The following is a 21950-nucleotide window of genomic DNA, read 5'->3' as shown; positions in this document are numbered from 1 at the left end:
ACGGATCCGGACTCGCTCTCACCAATCGTCCAGTATTAATAAATCCTGCTAGGGCTATTGGCCCGCATGCAGCATTGTGCTAACAGCACGATGCAGCCTGGCTTTGGGATGGCTGCTGGCTTGCATCTGGCCGGCTCAGAATGCAAAGTCGCAGTGCTCAGGCTGCTTTGCAAAAGGCATGGGCATGCAGTCAGGGCAGGCAGCTCCTCTGCACACCCAGACCAGTCTTCACTTCTTAGTCTTCACTAAAGAGAAAGATGCATTTAATAATGTTCAACTGGTCTTTTACAATTTTAATGTAGTAAAGGTACTCTGTACTTCCATTCATATTTATATGTAACGTTGCACTCCTTGTTTCTATACTCCTTACGTCAGTTTGTGTAAGATTCAAAGAAGCCAGCATCTGTCTGGTGATCCTCTCCTTAAGGAAACAGGCAAGAAGCCGCTATGGGAGGGAAAAGGCCTAAAAGATCATGGAGGAAAGAAAAGGAAAAGCGGGAGGTAGTGATTCTTCATCGTGGGGAGGCTGGGAAGTGTTTTCCTGCAGGTACAAAGCCAGTTTCTTCTCTTTCAGCACAGCACCCTCTAGTGCCTTTCCACACTCTGGAAACGAGTGATCTGTATGTGACTGAGGTGAGACCTGATCCTCTAAAGGTTACACCACAGGGGGAGCACGTGTTCTGTTCAGCTTCAATTTTTGTTTAGGAGCCAGGAATAAACGATCTCTATATAGGTGGCTGTCAGTATTAAGAACAAATGGCTAGACTGGAAATACCCTGCATTTACACTCATGAACAGGCAGCTGTGATCTGTTCTGACTTTAATATATGGTTTGCAGGACCTCACACGAGCTGGACTAAAGCTTTTCTAGAAAGCTAGCTTGTCTCCTTTAAGCATTTAAGCGTGATTCATCACGCTTGCTGATAGCCTTTTACAATGCTTAAGTTTGCCTCAGTAATTGGAAACTCCATCATAACTCAAGGTAGAGCTTCACTTCAGCATTCCAGCCATCACAGCTTCTCTGCAAAACAATCCTTGTTCCCCAGAGCTTCTCCTTTATACGTCTAGGAAGCCTACAGTGAACAACAGAACCCACTTTACTTCCTTTCAGTGACAAACCTAAAAGACTGAAATTTCTAAGCCTTCTATGTTAAAGCTTATTTGCAAGGCCTGGATTATTTTTATGGCTGTTCTGTAAAACTTTCAACTGTTCGGAACTGAAAACCATGTTCTGGGAGCACTGTTTATGAAGGAAACATATTTCTTGGTGGAATAGTGTTGGGATCTCCAGAGGTGGTAGCTAGGAGGGGTCTGAGGAAACCAAGAGGAGAGATTCGAGAAGTTTCATTCTGGCATTCACTTCATTTTTGTATGTTTAAGCACTATTTTGGTTTCTTTAATTGGCCAAACACCAAGAGCTTTTGTAGAAGCAGGTGAGGCTCATGGGCCCATGTCCCTAAACTTATTGGTTGTAGTATCTTCATATTTTTTATTTTATATATATTTTTTAACTGTTTGGAGGATTCTTATCTACAACTATTGCACCAGTCTTTCGGCATTCCTCAGCAGCCACCTGTCACTGAAAATTAAATCTGCAACTGGCGTTACGTTCATCCCCGCCTCTCAACACTTGGCTCGGTACGCTTCGGGGAACCAACCCTTCCTAGACGCATTTCGCGGTGGCTCCGCGCTCACTTTGCTCGAAATCACTATTTTTTTTTTTCCTATTTTATTAACGAATTAGATCCGTCACCCGTGCACCCGCTCATTTTGAGCCGGCGGGGAGCGAGCTGGCTCTCCCCCCACCCCGAGGCAGAAGCGCTCCCCCTCACGCCCACCCTCGGGGGGGGGGTGCCGGGACGGCTTCCCCACACGGGCGGGCGGCCGTTATGGCCGTGAGGGCGGCTGCTCCGCCATGACGGCGCCGCCCTTCCGCTGGTGCGCACGCAGCCCGCCGCCTTTCCGCAGCGTCATCCCGGAGGCGGCGTGGCTCACGGCCCGGCGGGGCGCCGCCGCCGAACGGACCCGGACACGGACTCGGCCCCGGCCGCCATCACCCGCCCGCCCGCCCTCCCTCCGTGCCCCGCGGGCCGCCGCGCCGCTGCCGCCGCCATGCCGCTCTTCTCAGGTGAGCCGGCCCCGGGGGGGAGCGGCCCGGCCGCCGAGAGGCAGCGCCCGGCCGGGCCGTGCCCACGGGTATCGCCGGCCTGCCGCGTGTGGGAGCCGCGGCTGAGCCCCCCGGGCTTCTCCGAGTTAAAAGCGGGAGTTAAAGGGTCGGCGAACTGGGTCGCGTCCCTCCCTTCCGTAGGGAAAGTTAGTAGGGAAGGCTGTGGGATGAGAGCCTCCGTTGGGCTATGCTCTCGGTCGCATGGCCTGAATTCTGATTTTTGGGTAGACCCGTGTGCAGCCAGGAGTTGGACTCGATGAACCTTGTGGGTCCCTTCCAGCTCTGCATATTCTGGGATTCTGGGCGCTGGGTGGTGGGCGCCTGGCTGTTCAAAAACGCAAGACCTAAAAGCCCGTGTCAGGCTGGCCTGTGCAGCGACTGGGTTCTCTTCCCAGGAAATGGGAAGAGTCTTGTGTTTGGTAAATCTTACGTGTGCAAAATAATGGATATTATTTATATTTAAAAAAAAAAAAAAAAACACAAACCACCAGGCTGTGCGAATGAGATGGTGCTTTCTGCTAGTGATACTGAAAAGTCTGTCGTTGAGATGCTGTGTAGGATAATAACTTATGGCAAGTCTTGTTTATTCTTCCTTATTACCCATTACAAGCACTGTGTATATCTGAAATCTACGCCGTTTTCAAATTATTTTTTTTTAATCGCAACCCAAAAAGTTTGGTGGTGAAAGAAATGTGGAGTTGCGATAGTAGATTTACTTAAAAGAGATGCACAGGTAGGCAGAAGGAGAGGACTCTCAGAACATGGTATTTTGGCTGCTTGCCATGCACATAGGATATTATCGTGTGCTGTATTTTGCAGACTTTCAGCAAAACCACAGCATGTTAAAGTAGATTTCTGTACATATTGAGAGTGATGGATTAGGAGTGATCAAAGAAGCATAGCTGTTCTCTAAAATACCCAGTTTATTCCAGGCGTTTCTGTCATACATTGGTAGCGCTAGCCTTACCAAAACAAAATTACTGTGCTTTTGTGTCATTGCCCCTAATGTTTCTGCCAGCAATCCCGTTTCCAGCATTGTGAGCTACACTTGCGTGACCCAACATCACATCAATTCTTAATTCCAGTCCTATACCCATACTGGGGCCAGGGCTTTGGGAGCTGCAGCCTGTGTGAGGCTACTGCCTGCATTTGGTGTGGGTACGTTGTTTGCGCGTGCTGCCCAAACTGAGGAAGGCAAGAACAGTGGCTGCCTTGGCAGTGGCACTGCCAGGTTAACGTCGCGTTAAGAGGCAGCAGGAGGTGTGCCATGGTGCGGGGCTTGTCTCAGCACGTGCTTACTACCTCGTGTCACTGTACAAGACCAACGCTCGTAGCCGAAGCTGTGGCTCTCAAAGCTTGGCTTTTAAAGAGTGCGACATGTTTGCCGCCGAAGGAGGGTGGGAAGCTTAACCGAAAGCACATCTGAGCTTCTAGAGAAATTTGTTTGCGATGGACAGTGCCGTGAGATTGGAAGGGTGAACTTTGTAACTGCACGGTGGAGACTTGCCTGAAGAATTTCCCATTCTCTTATACATGTTTGCTAAGGCTTTCAGTATACATGTCGCTTATAGTTGCTTTGTAGGGATGCCTTTACTAAAAGAGGTCCTTATCTTGGTTATTGACAGATTTTAGAGTTGAAAACTAATGTTTTGAGATGGTATAAAGTCCAAAATTGGAAACAGTGGCTCAATCTTGGTAATTACGTTCTTTTATATTAAGAAATAATCTAGTTTCAAAATACTTCTGTTTGCAGTTAATGTGAAATGGGGAAAAGAGAAATTCGATGGTGTGGAGCTTAACACTGACGAACCTCCAATGGTCTTCAAAGCCCAGTTATTCGCACTGACTGGAGTTCAGCCAGCTAGACAGAAGGTGATGGTTAAAGGAGGAACTCTGAAGGTAGAAATCTTTTTTCTGTATGATTTCTTTATTGCACTGTTAACGTAATTAACAATATTTTAGAGTGTTTCCCTAGAAGATCTGTCTTTGTATACTGAGTATACTTTTCAGAAATACCCTGTGATTCATTGCCTCCTACTAGAAAATATTAGCAAAAGTTTCTTGCTAAATGACTGGGAGGTACTGCTGTTTTAAAACACTTTTTGTCTCGTTTGCCCCAAAACCTGCTCTGCTTGGTGGGGAGGTTTTTTTGTTCCTTTTTAATGCTTGGAATTTGAACGCAACTTTTTGCTTTTTAGTTTGTTTAAGAAATGCTTCTCTGGTACTTATGTGCTGGAGACTTGCCTCAGTGTAATGCAATATAGACAGCTTTCTTAGAAAATACTTTTACAGCTAAGCAGCGTTAAAGAGCAAATGAAGAGCTGTATTTAAAAGATGGTTTGATTGCTTTGTATTTTAGTCAGACAAGAGTTGATGTGTAAATCGTTTATATTTTGGATGAAGCATAGTTGTATGTTTAGAAATAAGTGATTAATATTACTGAAAATGCTTGTCTTTTGGTGGAAAATGATTAACTTCTCTTTTATTTAATTTCAAATACAGGATGATGACTGGGGAAACTTAAAAATAAAAAATGTAAGTTCTAAGGAATAACTGAATTCTTTAAATGCCAAAATAAAACTCAAACTAGTAAAATGTAAAATTCTTGTTTCTGCATGAATTCTGTCTTAGCGGGTATTCTTTCTTAAAAATCAGGCCTTGATGAAAAGTGATTAGAGAGTTGCCACAGCTAAGCATTCTTACCAAGTCCTTACTGTTGATTTGTAAAAATAAATAAATAAATAAATAAATTAGCATCAGCAGAGAAATGACACCATCTTGGTGAATTACTTGGAGTATCTTTCTTTCTTACAAGAAACGTGCTGGGTCAGATGAGTGGGCCTTCTGTGTAGTCTGTCTGTGACTGTGATAATAAGCGATGTTATTGTGAATTTGTGAACCTGGCCACTGGTTGCGGTCCACTGCGCTTGTACGTCCCCAGCGTGGAGAATCCTTGCGTTAGGAATGCTGAAGCTACTGCTCTGCCTATTTCCTTTTTTAATAACCCACAGAAATTAATCTCTTATACTAGACAGTTGTTCTTTAAAAAGAAAGCCACCAATGAGACTTATTCCCACCTTTGAATTCGTTTAAAACGAGAACAAAAAGTGACCATTCTTGTGTTTCTTACTTATATAATATTGTAACAGGGAACCACAAAGATTTGTCTATGTTTTTGATCATTTTCATTTCTGTAGGTATGTTGTAACGTCTGTTTGGTACAGGTTTTACTCCAGTTCTTTATTGAGCAGATTGAGTAAGTTAGCGTGACTCTTACCCTCATTATTAGTTCCTGAGCAGCTCTTAGCAGCCTGTAGCAATAAGTTGCAGCTAGTGTAGCAGTCATTAAGCAAAAACTCCAGTACATAATATTCTTGTCCTTTTCTGCATACTGTTACGCTTATAGCTGCCTTATTTATTTTAACAGTGTTTTATATAACTTCTAGGGATTTATTTACACTGTGAAAGCAGTTTCTGGCCTTTCTGTTGCCAATCCTTCTCTTTAGCACTTTATTTTTCAGGGCCTGCAGATAGCCCTTTTCTCTCCCTTTGATGTATAGCTGTATCGCTGTTGAATGCTGGCAGACTCCTTTTCCTTCTAATAGCCCAGCAGACATGGTAACAAGATTTTTTCCCCCCTGAATGTGATGTTGTCCTCATGCCTAAACTGACCGATCAGTTTAACATCCTCAGAATGTGCCAGACCAAAGGATGTCTTTCCCACTTGTTTTCCAGGTGAAAAAAAAAAATCCAAATTAGTATTGTCAGAATACTAATTTTCACCAACGTACATCTGAAATGTTTCCCCAGACTCTCGGTTAAGATGAGGAAATCTTTTATTGTTCAGAGAATTCAGAATTTGAGATCTTTAGACACATTTGACTGAGAATCTCAAAGATTCTTTTCAGTTCTTTTAAACTGGAAGTCAGCTGCTCAGTTATCCTTCTTTCCAAGGTATTTGTGAAGGGAAAGGAGAATAATTGCACTGAAGTCTTCAAGATGCTTGATCTCCAGTGGTCCATCAGAAAGGGAGCTTTTTGAACGCTTAACATTGTGGTTACTCCACGATTGTTTAATTCTGTCCTGATTGGAATCTGGAGTTGTCAGCTGCTGGCAAGCTTGCCAGGCTCAGTGGAAATGTCTAACAAAGATAGTGCTATGGAATTGTTCTCATTAACTGCTTTTTAGATAATTAGAAAATTACAGCGCTTTTTGAGAGAGATTGAGAGACTGGGTTATTTTTTTTCTTTATTTTCTAGGGATGTATACCCGTAAGAAACAGTACCATGTCAGCTCTGTAAACTAAGAGAAAGATCTAGTTTATCTTTGGGGAAGTACATGAAATATGTTAAGACCTTAATGATTTTTTTTAAAGGAAATAACTGAGCTTAAATATTTATTACTGTTTTTACTGTCTTTCAAGGGGATGACCTTACTAATGATGGGTTCTGCAGATGCACTCCCAGAGGAGCCCATTGCTCGACCTGTCTTTGTAGAAGACATGACGGAGGAGCAGTTGGCTTCAGCTGTAAGCATATTCTCAACTTCAGTTTCTTGTAAACCTTTGAAAAATTACTAGTTTTTAAGAACTTGTAGTTGCTTAAAAGTACGTTTTAAAATGGTAATTCTTTTGTTGAGTATTTATAGCTTCTTAAACACAAAATTTACATTGACGACCCGGTGATGGAAGTCTGGAACATATTTTAAAAGTCAAATAACTAATGCTATTTTTTCTTCAGAAAATTTACTAAACTGCACACTTAAAAATAGCATCACTGATGCTTTTGAAGACAAATTTTCTATTACCCTTGCTGTACTGGTGTCCAGAACTCTACCTGAATAAGAGCTGTTAGATGTGCAAACTGTTTCCTGCCTTCTTTGTATCTGTGAAGGGAAAACACGGTTGGTTTGTGGTTTTGTTTGTTCTTGCTAGTAGTATTATATTAGGTAAACTTTTCTTTCCAAAATGAAGGTAGTTTTGACGTTGGATTAGATGATACGTTTTCCCTTATGGGAATAGAACCATTAAACTGCTTTTCCCTGACAACTGCTCAAATATGCAGGATTTTTACAAAACAAAGAAACAAAAAAGTGCTATTATGTTGTGATTTATAGTTGTTTCTGAAACTGGTTAGTTTAATTATTAGTTGGCCTTCACATTTGTCAGAACTTTAGAAATTCCCAAGTTGTGTAAAAAGATCAAATCTGTTGCCGACTTCTGGAGAAGGATTCAAATAATGCTTTTGTTTCTAGCTATGAACTTCATCCCATTCAGAGTTCTACTAAAAACTGATTTTAATTAAAACATCAGTGTGGCTCACAAAAGTATTTGTGGAAATTAGATGGAAGTAGAATTTTAAGGACAGAATTTGAATTAGATCATAAATGAACTTTCTAAATGACTTCCATACTTGAAGAATATTCTCGTTAAACTAAACACGCACAGAAAAAAAACACAGTGTTCCTGGTTGTCCTCTAAAAGCAACAAATTGTGAAATAGATTAATATAATAAGAAAATGGCTCAGGAAAACTCCAGTATTCCAGGTTTTGTGCTTCTCTGATCATTCATTTTCTTGCAAGTTGATGTCAATTTATAGCATTTGTGAAAAAATGGTTACGCATCTCTCAGACCTTTAAGCACCCTTGTAAATTTTTTGGTAGATGGAATTACCATGTGGATTGACAAACCTTGGCAACACTTGCTACATGAATGCTACAGTTCAGTGTATCCGCTCTGTGCCAGAAGTGAAAGAGGCCCTTAAAAGGTAGGATTCGGTATAAAAATACCATGACTAGAATGTTTTCTTTAGCTTAGGAAATAGCATTAAGAAGACTTCCACAAAATGCCTGCTATGGATTATCATAAAATAAGTTTTTCTTAGAATCTAGTAAGGATTAACCTAATGATTAATTAAAGTTTATCCTATGGCTTTGCTAGGCTATGCGTTTTAAAAAAAAGACTTAGGACTGTGTGGTTTTTTGGAACTGGCTTTTAATGGAGAGAATGAGGTTTGCCTAGCTAAAAAATAACTCTTGCGAAGACTTGTTTAAAACGCTTAAACAAGCCTGCTGAACTCTGAACCCTCTTTTCTGTGTTTGTTCGTATGGCCTTGTTTTGTATGAGAGGATTGTGTGGGAGTCCTGTTCCTTTGAAGAACACATCATATATATTTTAATGGCTTTGTTGAATAATGTGTTTTCAGTTCTGTAATATGAAATTCCAACGCTGTTGACCTTTTGGTACTTGGAGATGAAACAGGAAGCTTTGTGATGGATCTGTGGGCATTACTGTGGCAGCAAACTGGAAGAAGCTGGAGTTTGTGTGATGTAGATGTGTAGGGAACAGAAGCCATGTCTATAAGAATCTTATTTTATTAGTTTTGACTGTAGAGTAACTTTTCCAACTTATTTTTGTGTGATTCTGAACTAAAATGTGTAAATGATTTTATTTTTTGGTGAGGAATCTACAAGAAACTCTTGGGAGAATTATAAAGATCAGATCAAGAAAGAATGTGTGGCAGTATCAGCCTGGATTTGTCCTCCAGATGAATTATAATTAAAGAACCATCAGTATTTAAGGATTGTGAGGATTAGGTAGAACTTTGCTGTCTTGGTTAAATTAATTTCTTTAAAATACAATGCTTTTTTGGTACCTTGGTATTTAACTGGATGTTCTATAATAATCAGAATAAACACTAATTATTCAAGTACTTAAATTTTCTCCGCTCTATTAGCAAGTGAGCCTCGACTATTTAGCACTGGGAACTATTTGCGAAGTAGGCAAACTTTGTTTTAAACCTTTTTCTTGCTTTTTGGTGTTGTCGTTTTAGAAAAGTCCGTTTATTTCTGTGTGATACTACACTGAATCAGAGTGTTTGCCAAATGTAACGTATCAAATGCCGTAATGTACCCTATAAAGCTGGCCGATTGCAGTACAAGATGTGGCCTTTTTGTCTGTGGGAAGTCAGGGTCTGCAGTTTCCTGCTCTGTTTGCCACCAGAGAGTTGGCCTTTGTTTGGCCTCCTCTGCTCGATAACGGTATGGAAGGGGTATATGGCAGTGAGAGAGAGGTGAATGGTCTTAAACGAGAAAACTTATTAGTATGGCTTCATTTTTCATCGTCCGCTCAGTTGATTTTTGCAAGGGTATTCCCATTTTTGTAGCTTGACAGGAGGCAAGCTTCCTGCTCATCATCTGGCAATGAGGAGAATTTTTAAAGTTCAGTCTGAGATTGCACCAGGACGCACCCTCCTTCTGCTTGAAGGCCCCTTGACATTATCAGAAGAAACAATATGTTCTCCTGTAAGGGAATAGAATCATGAAACTGCATGCTTTTCCCTGACAACTACTCAAATATGCAGGATTTTTACAAAAAAGTGCTGTTATGTTGTGATTTAATGTTGTTTCTGAAACAGGCTAGTCTAATTATTAGTTGGCCTTCACATTTGTCAAAGCTTCAGAAATTCTTTGAGGATCTGGAGATCCTTTGAGAAAGCCATCTGTTCCTTGTGCAGGTGGTAAATTAAGGAATCGTTTAAAGAGGAGTAGTGAAGTGGGAAGACTCGCATAGTTTTCCAGTGCGGGAAATGCCTCACCCCCTCCAAAATGTGTCACCTCTCGCTGTTCTACCTTCTGCTGTGGAAGGAGGAAGACTGCTCTCCATCTCTGTGCGTTTTATCTGCCATCTATCCTTGAAGGTTTCTTTTTTTTTTTCCATGCATCTAAAGCAGCTGTGGCAAATGTTTCAGAAATCAGGTAGCTTCTATTCAGGCTTTTTCTCAGTTTCTTTAAAAATAGATTGCCTCTTTGAGGCAAATGGATCGGGGAAGTAGCATTTACGTATTCTCAAGGATGCTAATTTTCCATGTGCCAGTGCTTCCGTGCATTGCTTGCAGAGTAACCGAGACTTTGGTTTGAGTAAGTTTTTTCTTCCATTACTTCCATTTTAATGATTGAGTTCTTTTGATAGATTTGTATAAATCTGGCTGCCACCTGCTTTGATTTAAAAACTTGAATGCTCTGTGTGATTGAGTGTGACTACATACAAATTGGTTTTCTTCTCTTTTAGGTATGGTGGTGCCTTAAGAGCTTCAGGAGAAATGGCCTCTGCTCAGTACATTACTGCAGGTTGGTGTTTAGAGCAAAACATAGGCTGTTAGGCTAGTGTGTGATTTCCTGCTAACTAGAGATGAAAATTGCAGTTAGAGCTCTGTGTATGTTTCTTTTGTGTGTATGCCTTAGGAATTTCAGATCTAGCACTCAAGAGCTCATTTTACTCTTTACTCGGTATCTTCAAAGGTTAGAGAGACCGTGGCTGCAAAACTAACATCACTGCATGTTATGTAGTTGCACACTAGGAGAAATATATTCAAACGTTAGCTAGGCTTAGATACAAAGCATTCGTATCTATTACTGTTTTGCATGTAGGCATAAGGTTATTGGAAATTTCCAAAGCAGACTGTGTCCATCTGCTGATTTGATCATTTTGTGTAGAAATATTTCAGTGAGCAGCTGTAGGCTAACAAGGTACCCCTAGCATGTATATCCCATTGATATTTTTTAATGTTTTGTTGGCTGAGCATTGCTGTTAGGGTGGTAGCTGATGCTTTATCAGTGGTCTTAGCCTTTACCCTACTGATCCAGATTTCATAACTGAAACAAAGTAGTATCTGCAAAAGGAAAGTTACTCTTTACTGTGTCGATCTGGGTGCTCACACTGTGGGAACTCACCATGGCCCCTTACCTCCGTGTTCTAACTAGAATTCTAGTTAGACCCCTTACACTTGAACAAGGGTACTATTTGTCCACTTCTTCTTTTTTCACTCTATTTCATTGCCCCACTAAGATGCTGGGCCAGGACACTGGGATTTCTACCAGTCCATTTAAGGAAAAACAAAACAATATAAGGAAGGAAAGGTCCAGTTTGTGGGTATGCCTGCTGATCGAATTTTGGGGTGGTAAGTTCAATGGTTACTCTATACAACCACGCCTGCCCCTCCCCTTTCCACTGCCTTTACTTTGTCCTTTATTTTCTTTTTAAGATGACAACTGTGCTTTTGTAGGAGTCGTAGTAGTTTAAGATCTGAGTAAATCTTAGGTAACTCTTTGGTGCTGGGCTGGTCAAGAACTCCCACATGACGCTTAGGGCATTTTTTTAATTGTTGTTTCATATCAGTTGCCCCTCTTACCAAAGTCACTGAAAGTATTCCTTAAAGAGAGCCAGAAACTGAGCTTGGTTCCTTGTGATCTTGACTCACCAGTACCAGGCTTACATTCATTAATCTCTCCGCTTTTAAATAAGTGAAGAAGCAGAGCATTGCCTACCTCACAGGGTTGTTGTGAGGGTTAACAGGTGTCTGAAGTGATTTGTGGAGATAAAATGCTATAACATGGCTAGGTGAGATGTATATAGCAGTGTGTCTGGAGCCAAAAAGAAAGCCCTGTGTATTGTCATGCAACTGGTATCATTCATGGAACTCCACGTAGTTAGGAACTGTCTGCACATATGCACACGCATACTTGTTTTCCTGGGTGTTAAATAAAGCACGAGTGTTTTCTAGATATTTTAGTTGGGGAAAATGTATTTTGGTTTTGAGTAGTTGGTGAAACTTGAGCTGCTCTAGAGTATAGATTGTGAACGCCTTCTGGTTTCTCCAGGTGTTGTCCTACTGTGAAAATGTTGCTCCTCAGTTGAGTTTCAGGTGAAATCTGAACTGTTCAAAAATGTTTTTCTTTTAGCAGCCAGGAAAGACAAGGCACTACGTGCCAAACTCAGAATTGTCATCTTTACACTTGCAAAATCATGTTCACAAATGAGATGTTAGGTGCACCTGTTATTCCACTTGGAAAATTTCACCCTGTTTTGGAAAGATCAAATTGGACACTGTTAAATGATCGATCTTTAAATATTGCTGTCATAATACTGTTATTTTTAGACCTGACATGTTTTAATTGTTTTTACGCTGTTTTACACTGTTTTACACTTCTCACAATATTCACTTTTTTTCAAGCTCTTAGAGACTTGTTTGATTCCATGGACAAAACTTCCTCCAGTATCCCGCCTATCATTCTTCTGCAGTTTTTACATATGGCCTTCCCACAGTTTGCAGAGAAAGGGGATCAAGGACAGTACCTTCAACAGGTAAAGAGCGATTATTAGCTTGTTTGAAAATTCTGTATTATGCTGGAAGTCAAGAACACAGATACGATAACATTTTCCTGCTGTTAAAATAATTTATCCCACTGTGCTTTTGTACTCTCTAGAAAAGTTGAATGTAATCCAGCTCTGAAAACGTATGCTGGAATAGGGATAAATTCTTAGTTAAGGAATCTTTACGTTTTGTTTTACAGTGCGTAGATGGATGGTTTTAATACTGTTTATTCAACCATTCTGCCGCTAGTCACGTTTAACGTTGTGTTGCTGTCCTAGGATGCCAATGAGTGCTGGGTGCAGATGATGAGGGTACTACAGCAGAAGCTGGAAGGCATAGAAGGTGATGCAGTGATGGAGGTAATTGTAGTCTTACTCTACTGGAGTTAGGATTTATAATATTTTACCTGCACTTCACGTACGCTTTTGTTAAGAGTCATCTCTTCTCTGAGTTCTTTAACATGTGTCTATAGTCCAGGAAGTGAAATTACTTTCTGGTATGTCTGATCAGCATATTGCTATCTGTATTATGTCAGCTATGCTGTGGAAGAATACTTCAGGAATACTTTCCATTTGGACCTGCTAGGGCGTGTTTTAGACGAGGGTGGTAGTGAGCCTGACTATGCAGCGACTGGCCCTGGTAACCCGTGAATGTAGCACGTAAGAGCGGTTTTTGTCTGAAGAAACATCTTTGTGCTACAGCATTCTTAGCTACACGAATGCTGTTCTACACAGCAAAGTAACTTAATGAACCTGCTCAGAAATTACTCGGTTTTTCCCAAGGCTTTATCAGACTGACTCTCTTTTCTCTGCAAACTGTTTCTGAACAGTCTTGGCAGTAGCATAAGTCTGATAGACTGCTCTGAAATTTAAGACAGATTTAACCTAGTGGGTGGCCCTTTTCGATTGAAATCTTGTTGATATGCTTTAACAGCAGAGCTATAAATGCATTTGTCTTACAACTTTTACGCTGCATGAGGAGATCGACTAGGAGAAAATGCACCTGTTGAAAGGTGAAGGAAAAGGCTTCAAAGACTTTAAGTAAATGGGGTTATTTTGTCTGTGAAGACAACTGTCTTTACCTGCTATTTAAAGTTGCATCATAAGAGAATTTGTTTTACAGACAGATTCTGGAGCTGCAGCAACAACTTCTAAAAAGAAGAGCTTAATTGACCAGTTCTTCAGCATTGAATTTGAAACAGCGTATCCTAAACACTAAGGCAAGGCATAAAGAATGACAACAATTTTGTGCTTCAGTAATTGAGTGCAGGGAGGATGAAAAACATCATCCAGAATAGCGCAGAAAATAAAGATGCTTGTTGGGTAAAAGAGGGTATGATGTGTTGCAGGAGTACACAGCAGTTAAAATTAAGTTTCCATATACTTTGAGAGAGGAGGAAGAAAAGTAATGGAAATTTACAGGAAAAAAACCACTGAGTTTAAATACCGTACTTCCTCCCCAGGAAACATTTCCAGTTACCTGCTTCAGGGGTGCTGAGACACTTCGTCCAAATAAAAGTAATTACCTTCCTAAATAGCATTTTTTTGGCTTGTAAGCGAGTGTTGCTGATCATTTTGGCATACTAAACATAGACAAATGATGACTTGATATGAGATTGGTTTCATAAGACATAAATTAGATACATAATTATTAAAAATTAAGATGTTAATTCAGCTCACAACTTCCTAGTAGCTTTTTTTACAGCGAGAACAAAAAGCAGAAGGCCACTTGGAGCATGTGTGTCATGCCAAGCAATTACTCTTCTCCCTCCCAAAATCCTGTCCCTGATTAAACTCACTATCACTTTTCAGAAAGATTTATACTGTGAACTTTGCTCTTTTGAAATAAGGAAGCATCCCCTAAGATGAGGTACTGTATCTCATAGGCTGGTAGCAATGAAGAGTAAAGTCCTTTTTTTTTTTTAAGGTGTGTCATGCATCTCTCTCTCCCTGTCCCATACTGTTTGTTATCCCTGAAGTAGCTGGGAGGAGCAGAGTGAGTAGCTAAGAGGAATGGCGGGAGAAAAGGACTTGGTAGAAAAGCTGTGTTATAAGCCTTAAAAGTGTTATTAAGGCAGCAACATTTGTAGAATAGGTGCATTCAGAAGGTGCAGTCAGAAAAATATCTCAGTAAAAGGAAGTGGATGAAAGAAAAGAGTTGGAAGTATGAATAAAGACTGGATGGAATGGTTAGAAGAACACGTTGAAAATAAGGAAGAAACGGGCTTCATTTCAGTGAAGAGGACACATGCAAGGCAGAGAAAGGAGGTCATGGAGAGTTAAAGAAATGGGAAGTCAGGCCAGCAGCAGGAGTAGAAGTCGTTTATAATTAATAATATTACAGAAGGGCTTCAGGACTTGATATTGGCAGCTAGCTAGTATGATCTGTGACCTGCAGGGGGAGGGGAAAAAAAAAAGAAAAAAGCAGTCCTTGGAAGCTTAGGTAGTGATTGAGAACTTACTCTGATATGCTGCCTGCCTCTGCTGTCGCTTGTTGTTAGGCACGAAGGAACAGACTGGTCAGAAGGAATGTCTGTTTCAAATCTTCATTTTTATACTGGTAGAAGTAAAAGTGCTGTGATGCACAAGCACAGGATTGTCTTATTTAAATTACTGTGCCATTCAGCATGTGGCTTGCGCTAGAGCAGTAGTTCAGCTCTTGGTGGTTTTCCTTAATTTTGTGAAGCATGAAATGTACGGAAGCTGAAGAAGAGGAAGTAACTAAAGGAAAGGAGAATCAGCTTCAGCTTAGCTGCTTTATCAATCAAGAAGTGAAATATCTGTTTACAGGACTAAAATTGGTAAGTCATTACAGCTTTCTATTTAATTGGAATTCTAAATGGCCTGTTTTTTGCAGTGATGTTTTTTTTTCTTTTTTCATTTATGCCTGACTTGGAATTCACATCTGCTGTCCAGGCTTTACTGAGTTCCAAGGTTTTTTGGGGTGGTTGTGTGGATGGAAGTGAACATGAATTACATGTTAATATAAAGCAGACCTCAGAGACTTTTTTTTTTTTTTTTGGATCCTGATCTGGTCTCCCTCATGCAGGTATCCAAACGCAAGCCAATTTATTCCTTGTAAGCCAGATGAACAATTGTTTTTTACACTTTACACAAATTACACTTTAGAGTGAGCAGTATCACGAATTAAGCATGCTGTAAATGGTTCTCCAAAAGTCAGTTTTAAGACAGGGTAGTATTTTGATTGCTGTGTTTGAAGAGGGAACGACAACAAACAAAACAGGTAATGGAACAACTAAACTTGATTTCAGTTTTGCAGACTGGGGAGTTGGGGTAATTTTCCATTAAACAACATCATCTGTAAGCTCTTTATTTAAATAGGACTTCTTAAGGTAGTCTGTGTGTGCATTTGTATATACTTGTAAGCTTTTTTATTTTTTTTGGAGAATTTGAAGGAGCAAGGAGAGGATCTACTACAAAACTTTGTAGTAACTGCTCCTACAGAGTGTTTGTGTAAGAGTAAGGTTGGAAGCAGTGATTTGGTTTGCACAGGGTTGGACCAAGTTGCATGGTTCTCAGATAATCTTTGTACCTGCTTTTCATTTATTTTTTTTTTGGACAGAATTTAGAAGGAAAACTAAAATAATCTGTAAGCATTAACTATTTATAAAGATTATGAAATGAGAAACCTCACTTTCAGGCCAAAAACGTCTTCTAGAATTCTTATGCTAGATTACCTGTAGCAACAAAGAGTCCCACCACTGACAACCAGGTCAGTCTTTCCCAGATCTTGGAAAAGGCCCTGGAAGCAGAGTATCACCACCTATCTCCTTATATATACAGCTCTGTCTACTTTAGACCGACAGTTAAAAACTGTGCAAATATTCATGCCACAGGAAACCTCACAATTTTCTTTCGTTGTGTTCCAGGCATGGCAGGACATGTTCATAACCAAATCCAGATTCTTAAGCTGCAAGAGAACCACATTTTGCAAAATACAGTTTTCTGCAGAGGGAAGTGTAGTGGTGTTTGGTCTCATGAATGATGGACGTGGAGCTGAACAAATGAATGGCCGTGGCCATCGTGTCAAGGAATTTCAAAATTCCTAATGATATAGTAGCTGATAGCAACAGAATAGATGGGCAGAATAAGATTTAGTTAGTTTGTTTATCTACGTCATGCTTTAAGCGATGTGTTTTATGATAAGTGTCTGTTATTTTTTTGAACAGCGTCTTCAAGAGGAAATCACCAAACTCTCTCCGACTTTGCAGAGAAATGCACTCTATATCAAATCCGTGAGTGGTTCTTCTGTTGCTCTATGATACAGCACATGATGATAGAGTACATACACTACTATTTAGAGCTACAAGATGGGAGGGCTTGTTTAAGCCCTTGATGTGCAAGTATGTTCCTACAATACCTTGTAATTCAGGATGAGCAGTGTATAAGGTATAAATGATCTGTGAATATCTGAAGTAACAGTGTCTTCTCAACTTTTTTTTTTAGTCTAAAATTAGTCGTTTGCCTGCGTACCTGACTATTCAGATGGTTAGATTTTTTTACAAAGAGAAAGAATCTGTGAATGCCAAAGTTCTTAAGGTAAGTTTTCTGTATAGTAAAGTTTAATTCTTTATGCTTTTCATCATAGGTAGATGATTTATACTGGCAAATCACCTACTGAATTGCTTTAAGATTATTTTTTTAATTACTTAAAATATTACCAGTGTAACTGCATTGTTTGAGACAAAGCAGCTTTGTTCCCAGTTGTGATGGTATGTGGTGAATTGTGCTACCAAAACAGACTGGGGGAAGGGGGAAGTAAGGGACAGAAATGAATTTGCTCCAGTGCCATTAGCATTTTTTACCTCTCTCACCAGTGTTTCAGAGGAGAACGTTTAATTAAGGAGAGGGCCGTGCTTTTAGTCATTGAATAGTGATCTAAATTTGATGAGAAAATGCTTTTGCTAACAAACACTTCCTGTCTTAGTTGTCTGGGTTTCTGATTGCCAAATGCAAGAACCAGTTGCAAGCAGCTGAATGTTCCCGTTGTGCTTCCTGTTGGCCTTGGCTGTTAAGACTCCCAGGCTTCCCAGGGAGCAGTGGGGTAGATGATGCCCGCTCTTTCCATGACGAGCAAGGCAATGGGGCTTGAAGGCACGTGGTAGCCAGTATAGAAGGTTGTTCAGATAACACGTAGACATTTTTTGCAAATGTACAATCTACATGTGTTTCTTTCCTTAGACCTGCATAGGATTTCCCTGGTGCAAAAGTATGGCAGCTATCCAAAAAGAATCTAAATATTTATATATGTATAGATGTGGATGTCTGTAGCAATTTACGGTTTGTTTATACCAAATGAGACATGCTGCTGTGGAAAGTACTGTAGTCCTTTATGTGAGTACTATCCGCAAAAGTTATTCTACACACTAAAGTAGGTCAAGCTGTCATAAATATGATGAGTTGCATTTAATGGGACTTAGTGACTTGGTATCCTGTGGGAGAACACTACAATGTGGAATACTAAATTATGCTAATAATATTTGTGCTTTTCACTTCCTAGGATGTTAAGTTTCCTCTTATGTTGGATGTGTATGAGCTGTGTACGCCAGATCTTCAGGAAAAAATGGTTTCTTACCGATCAAAATTCAAAGATCTTGAGGACAAAAAAGTAAATCAGCAGCCAAAGAATGTAAGTCTTGTGGCATTTTCATGGACAGTTTGTTCAGACATGCCATAAACCTGCAGTGCTTTTAAACAAATCTGAGTACTGATACTGTGGGCCAAAGCACTACATGTTTTTTGTAGCTTCTCTTAATCTAATCAGATTTTTTGATCATGTTCACTGCAAGATCTTTATCCGAGCCTTTTATGTTCTTTCTAATCGGAGTTATATATTGATGAAATGAATCACGTTACTGATGGAGTAAAAAGGTTTTAGTTCCATGTTACAGTTGAGCATAGCACCTTGATGCTATTTTGTTTATACACACCAGGGCTAACCAACTAATCAGTTGATTGCAATCAATGTTCAAAGTGTTCTGCTTGAAACAAGTGAGTTTGACTGTTTCCCTTTTAAAATGCTTTTTTCTGAAGATCAGGGAAACGCTGACTCTGGAGTCTGTAGGAGCAGGGTACAGAACCACACAACTACTTGCAGGATTGTGTACTTCATAGTCATGTTACTACCAAAACTGGTGCTGAGCATTACCGCATATAGAACGTGGAGGGCTCGTTTGGGTAGCCAAAAATCTGGGAAAATCCTCCCCTTGTGGAAAAACTCCCTCTGAAGGAAGTGAGGGTTCTGGAGCTTTTCAGACATGAGAATTCAAATGTTCCTGGGAAAGAACACGTACAGTTTGGTTTTGTACATCAGAATATATGTATGTGTAGATATCGAATACATATCATTATTGCATTTTTTATGTTTCAAAATGCATTAATGTAGCGTTTCTGCTTACTGTTGTTATACAGAAATGTTCTCTGTGAGCTGCACAAAGTGATTCTCTCAGTGCTTGCTGGTGGGTCACTTCAGTGCAGTTACAGATAGTTCTTCCCTCCCTGCTCAGCAGCTGTACAAGAAAGGGCTGTGCAAGTACTTGTCTGACTAATGGGCTAAAAGACTGCCCTCTAAAATTTTGGTAGATGGCTTCATTTCCTACCCTGTCTTACATATTCTAAAACTGACTTTTTATTATTATTTGCTAGCGTTTTCCTGGCCTCGTTCTTGGCAGTTTTGTTTAAATACTTGAACAAGGCTTGCATCTCTTTTTACATGGTTAGGAGCAAGAAGAGAGAGCTATTTTAAAACAGAATGTATCGGTACTTTGTCTGGTATTGTGTTGTTGCTGCTTCTGCTGCTAGCAAGTCCCTAACAAGGAATAAAATCGTGAAATTGCAGAATTGCTTTGCTCCAAAACTGTAAATCTTGTGGGTGAACCGTCAGGGCAGTATGCACTAAAATGGTTACATATTTGCTTTTATAGGTTAGTTTTTTGGATGTCCAGCTAGAATTACTGTAGTAGAATCCGTTTCAATAGAATCTGTTCTGTTGAATAAAAATTTTTAGGTTTAGAAACATTTTTAAATAAATGTAGAGATAGTATTTAGGATTGTGCTAAAGGTTTTTTTCCAAAGCATTTCCATTTTAATTCAGCATATTCTGTTTTCTAGTCTAGTAAAAGTGATGGTGCACAGAAAGAAGTTAAATACGAACCATTCTCTTTTCCTGATGGTGAGTATAGGGGAAGGTGTAGCTGTTTTAAAGTGACTTCCCACAAACGCATGCTTAAGTCAACCCGATAGTAGGAGTACTTGAGAACCCTGCTTATTTTGTTTTTTCTAGTGCCTTTGAATATTAATCTTCAGAAAGTGACAGAAATGTAAGAACCTGAAAGATTAGGCAAGTTAAAATGCCACTCAGTTGACAAGATTGCCATCCATCTGACAAGTTGATGTATAGAAAACATGCACCTAAGAGACATTAGCATGTAACATGCAGTTGTTTGGTGAGCTTCCTTGTCAGTGGGGGATGGGAAGCAAACGCTTGAAGAGGACTTGTAAAGCCTGTCCTGAATGCAGGGAGCAGCTGATACCTAAAGGAAGTAGTGGCTGAGCCTGCCCAGCAGCATCACGTTTACTGACCCTACGTCATCTGTTCAATGCTTTGGGCTTACTGCATTTGCACTGCATCCAGGATACAAATTTATGTCGTGAAAATGCCCACCATTCCCCGTTCCTTCAGGGAATAGCCTGTCTCAAAGCTGCTGCTTTTAGTTCACAGGGATTTAGAACCATGCTGTAAATGGGGTTTTACACAGCTACAACGCTGTAGCTGTGTAAATGTGGCTGTTAGGCATTGTGGCTAACATGGTGTAGGTCTGCATGCTGTTAAAAATGCAAACGTTCTTCCATGTAAGACTTATGCAGCTTTTTTCCCCTTCTCCTTCAGATACTGGTTCTAATAATTGCGGCTACTATGACCTGCAAGCAGTGCTAACACATCAAGGCAGATCAAGTTCCTCGGGGCATTACGTGTCTTGGGTTAAAAGGAAACAAGGTAAAAATAAAAACGAAGTAAAATAAAATAGCAGTTTAAAAGAGGAAGCTGCAAAGGGTGGCCAACGGGCTGTTGAGCAGCCCTAAATTTTATGTGCCTAAATTACGAATAATGCCCTTGTTTTTCTTGCAGATGAGTGGATTAAATTTGATGATGACAAAGTCAGCATCGTTACACCTGAAGACATTTTGAGGTTATCTGGGGGTGGAGACTGGCATATAGCTTACGTTCTACTCTACGGGCCTCGCAGAATTGAAGTAATTGAAGATGAAGCTGAACAGTAGTCTTCAGTTCTAGTCATTCTGCCTAGGTGTGAAATAAATGTTGATTACTGATCACTTCTTTAACCCCAGAGCTTTAGCAAGTGGATACGTAAATTTGTTCAAACCTTTTCACATGAAGAGGGATATTGGTTAAAAACTGATCCATGTACCAATTAGTCACTGCTGGACTGGGCTGCCCCCTGTGGTGGTGACAAAACTTAAAATAGCTTTAACGTCTTGCAGAAAATAATTTTTTTTAATGAGTCTCTCTCCCCCCTCTTCCCTCCTCTCTAATAGCATCAAGTATTTATTACACACCTACTCTCACATTTGTTACTCTTGCATGGTTCGTACAGTTCATCAGCTGTCCATTCTTTGCCTTACCTGGCAGCCGTGTCGGGAAGGTGGAAGAAAAACTGTTGCCTCGTTGCGTAACTCAGTGCTGCTGCCCATAGCCACCAACCATGGCTACAATCAAGTATTTGTCCAGCCTGACCTGCTGATTCAGTCTGTTCTGTTGCTGGCATTTCATGACTTCGAAATAAATTGTGATCAACAGTGTGTCTCCATTAAAAACAAGTTCATGTCTGGATAGCGTAGTTAGCACGTGTTTGTTTTCACTTCTTGGGCCATCGCTGATGAATGTCTTAAAGCAGGCATATAGCAAAGCCACTCTTTTTTTTAAGCTCTAGGGTGGGGCATGAACCAAGGAGAGGGATCCCCACCCACATTCACTATCTTTTCCCCAAAGGGTCTCCCGTCAGTCCTGCTGGTGGGTCAGACCCCTGCAGGCTGCATTTTTTTCCTGAGTTGCGTGTGTCAGGCACAGAGGAAGTCTGCTCTCCTCCGTGCACAAAAATGACACGAGGCTGTTCTGCTGCCAGGTTAGGGAAAGGGAACAAACCTGAACTGGGGACACCTCAGTGCCAAAGTCTCTGGCCTGAGAGCTTAGGGTTCCTACCTTAAGACTGTAACAAATCACTAGACACAGCTACTTTAACGCACAGCTTTCCCATGTCACAGGAGCCACGTTATTTTACTTCAGCGATGGAACAGGAGCCTGCATTTCCAAGAGCAGAAATGCTGCCTTGGCCCGTAAGAGGTGGTAGGCATGCCAGCACACCTCAATTACTAGTCTAGTACCTTTAAGCAAAACTGAGGATTTTGTACGTTGCTACCTTTTACTTACAGTGGGAGGCAGCTGAGACAGGTGGAAACAACACAGCCTAGCTCTGTCAGCCTGTGCAGACTTGGCCTGAAGCACCCCCAATCAAATTCCTAATACAGTTAAATCTAAAAAGGGGCTGCAGCCCCACAGAGTTCTCATCAGTGGCTCTGCAGCCCGGAACTTG

General features: G+C 40.5%; 1 protein-coding gene across 3 annotated transcripts; it reads left to right on the top strand.

Annotated features, from left to right (window-relative positions):
• Window positions 1–458: 458 nt before the first annotated feature.
• USP14 (ubiquitin specific peptidase 14) lies at window positions 459–21190 on the top strand. Of its 3 annotated transcripts, none has more exons than XM_050709296.1 (16): window positions 459–501; window positions 3921–4066; window positions 4670–4702; window positions 6591–6695; window positions 7830–7933; window positions 10237–10295; window positions 12179–12309; window positions 12598–12678; window positions 13442–13521; window positions 15005–15119; window positions 16509–16574; window positions 16786–16878; window positions 17840–17968; window positions 19450–19510; window positions 20228–20335; window positions 20468–21190. In XM_050709296.1, the coding sequence occupies exons 1-16, from the start codon at window positions 474–476 to the stop codon at window positions 20617–20619; spliced, it is 1491 nt and encodes a 496-aa protein (XP_050565253.1). In that variant the 5' UTR covers window positions 459–473; the 3' UTR covers window positions 20620–21190. The 3 variants fall into 3 exon arrangements, with proteins under 3 accessions (XP_050565253.1, XP_035420002.1, XP_035420001.1); XM_035564109.1 differs by lacking the exon at window positions 459–501 and adding an exon at window positions 1638–2128; XM_035564108.1 differs by lacking the exon at window positions 459–501 and adding an exon at window positions 3404–3564.
• Window positions 21191–21950: the final 760 nt, after the last annotated feature.

This window comes from Cygnus atratus, chromosome 2 (assembly GCF_013377495.2).
Source record: "Cygnus atratus isolate AKBS03 ecotype Queensland, Australia chromosome 2, CAtr_DNAZoo_HiC_assembly, whole genome shotgun sequence".
NCBI classification, from domain to species: Eukaryota; Metazoa; Chordata; class Aves; order Anseriformes; family Anatidae; genus Cygnus; species Cygnus atratus.
Note: the sequence above shows the minus strand (reverse complement) of the source record. Positions and strands in the feature narration are given on the sequence as shown.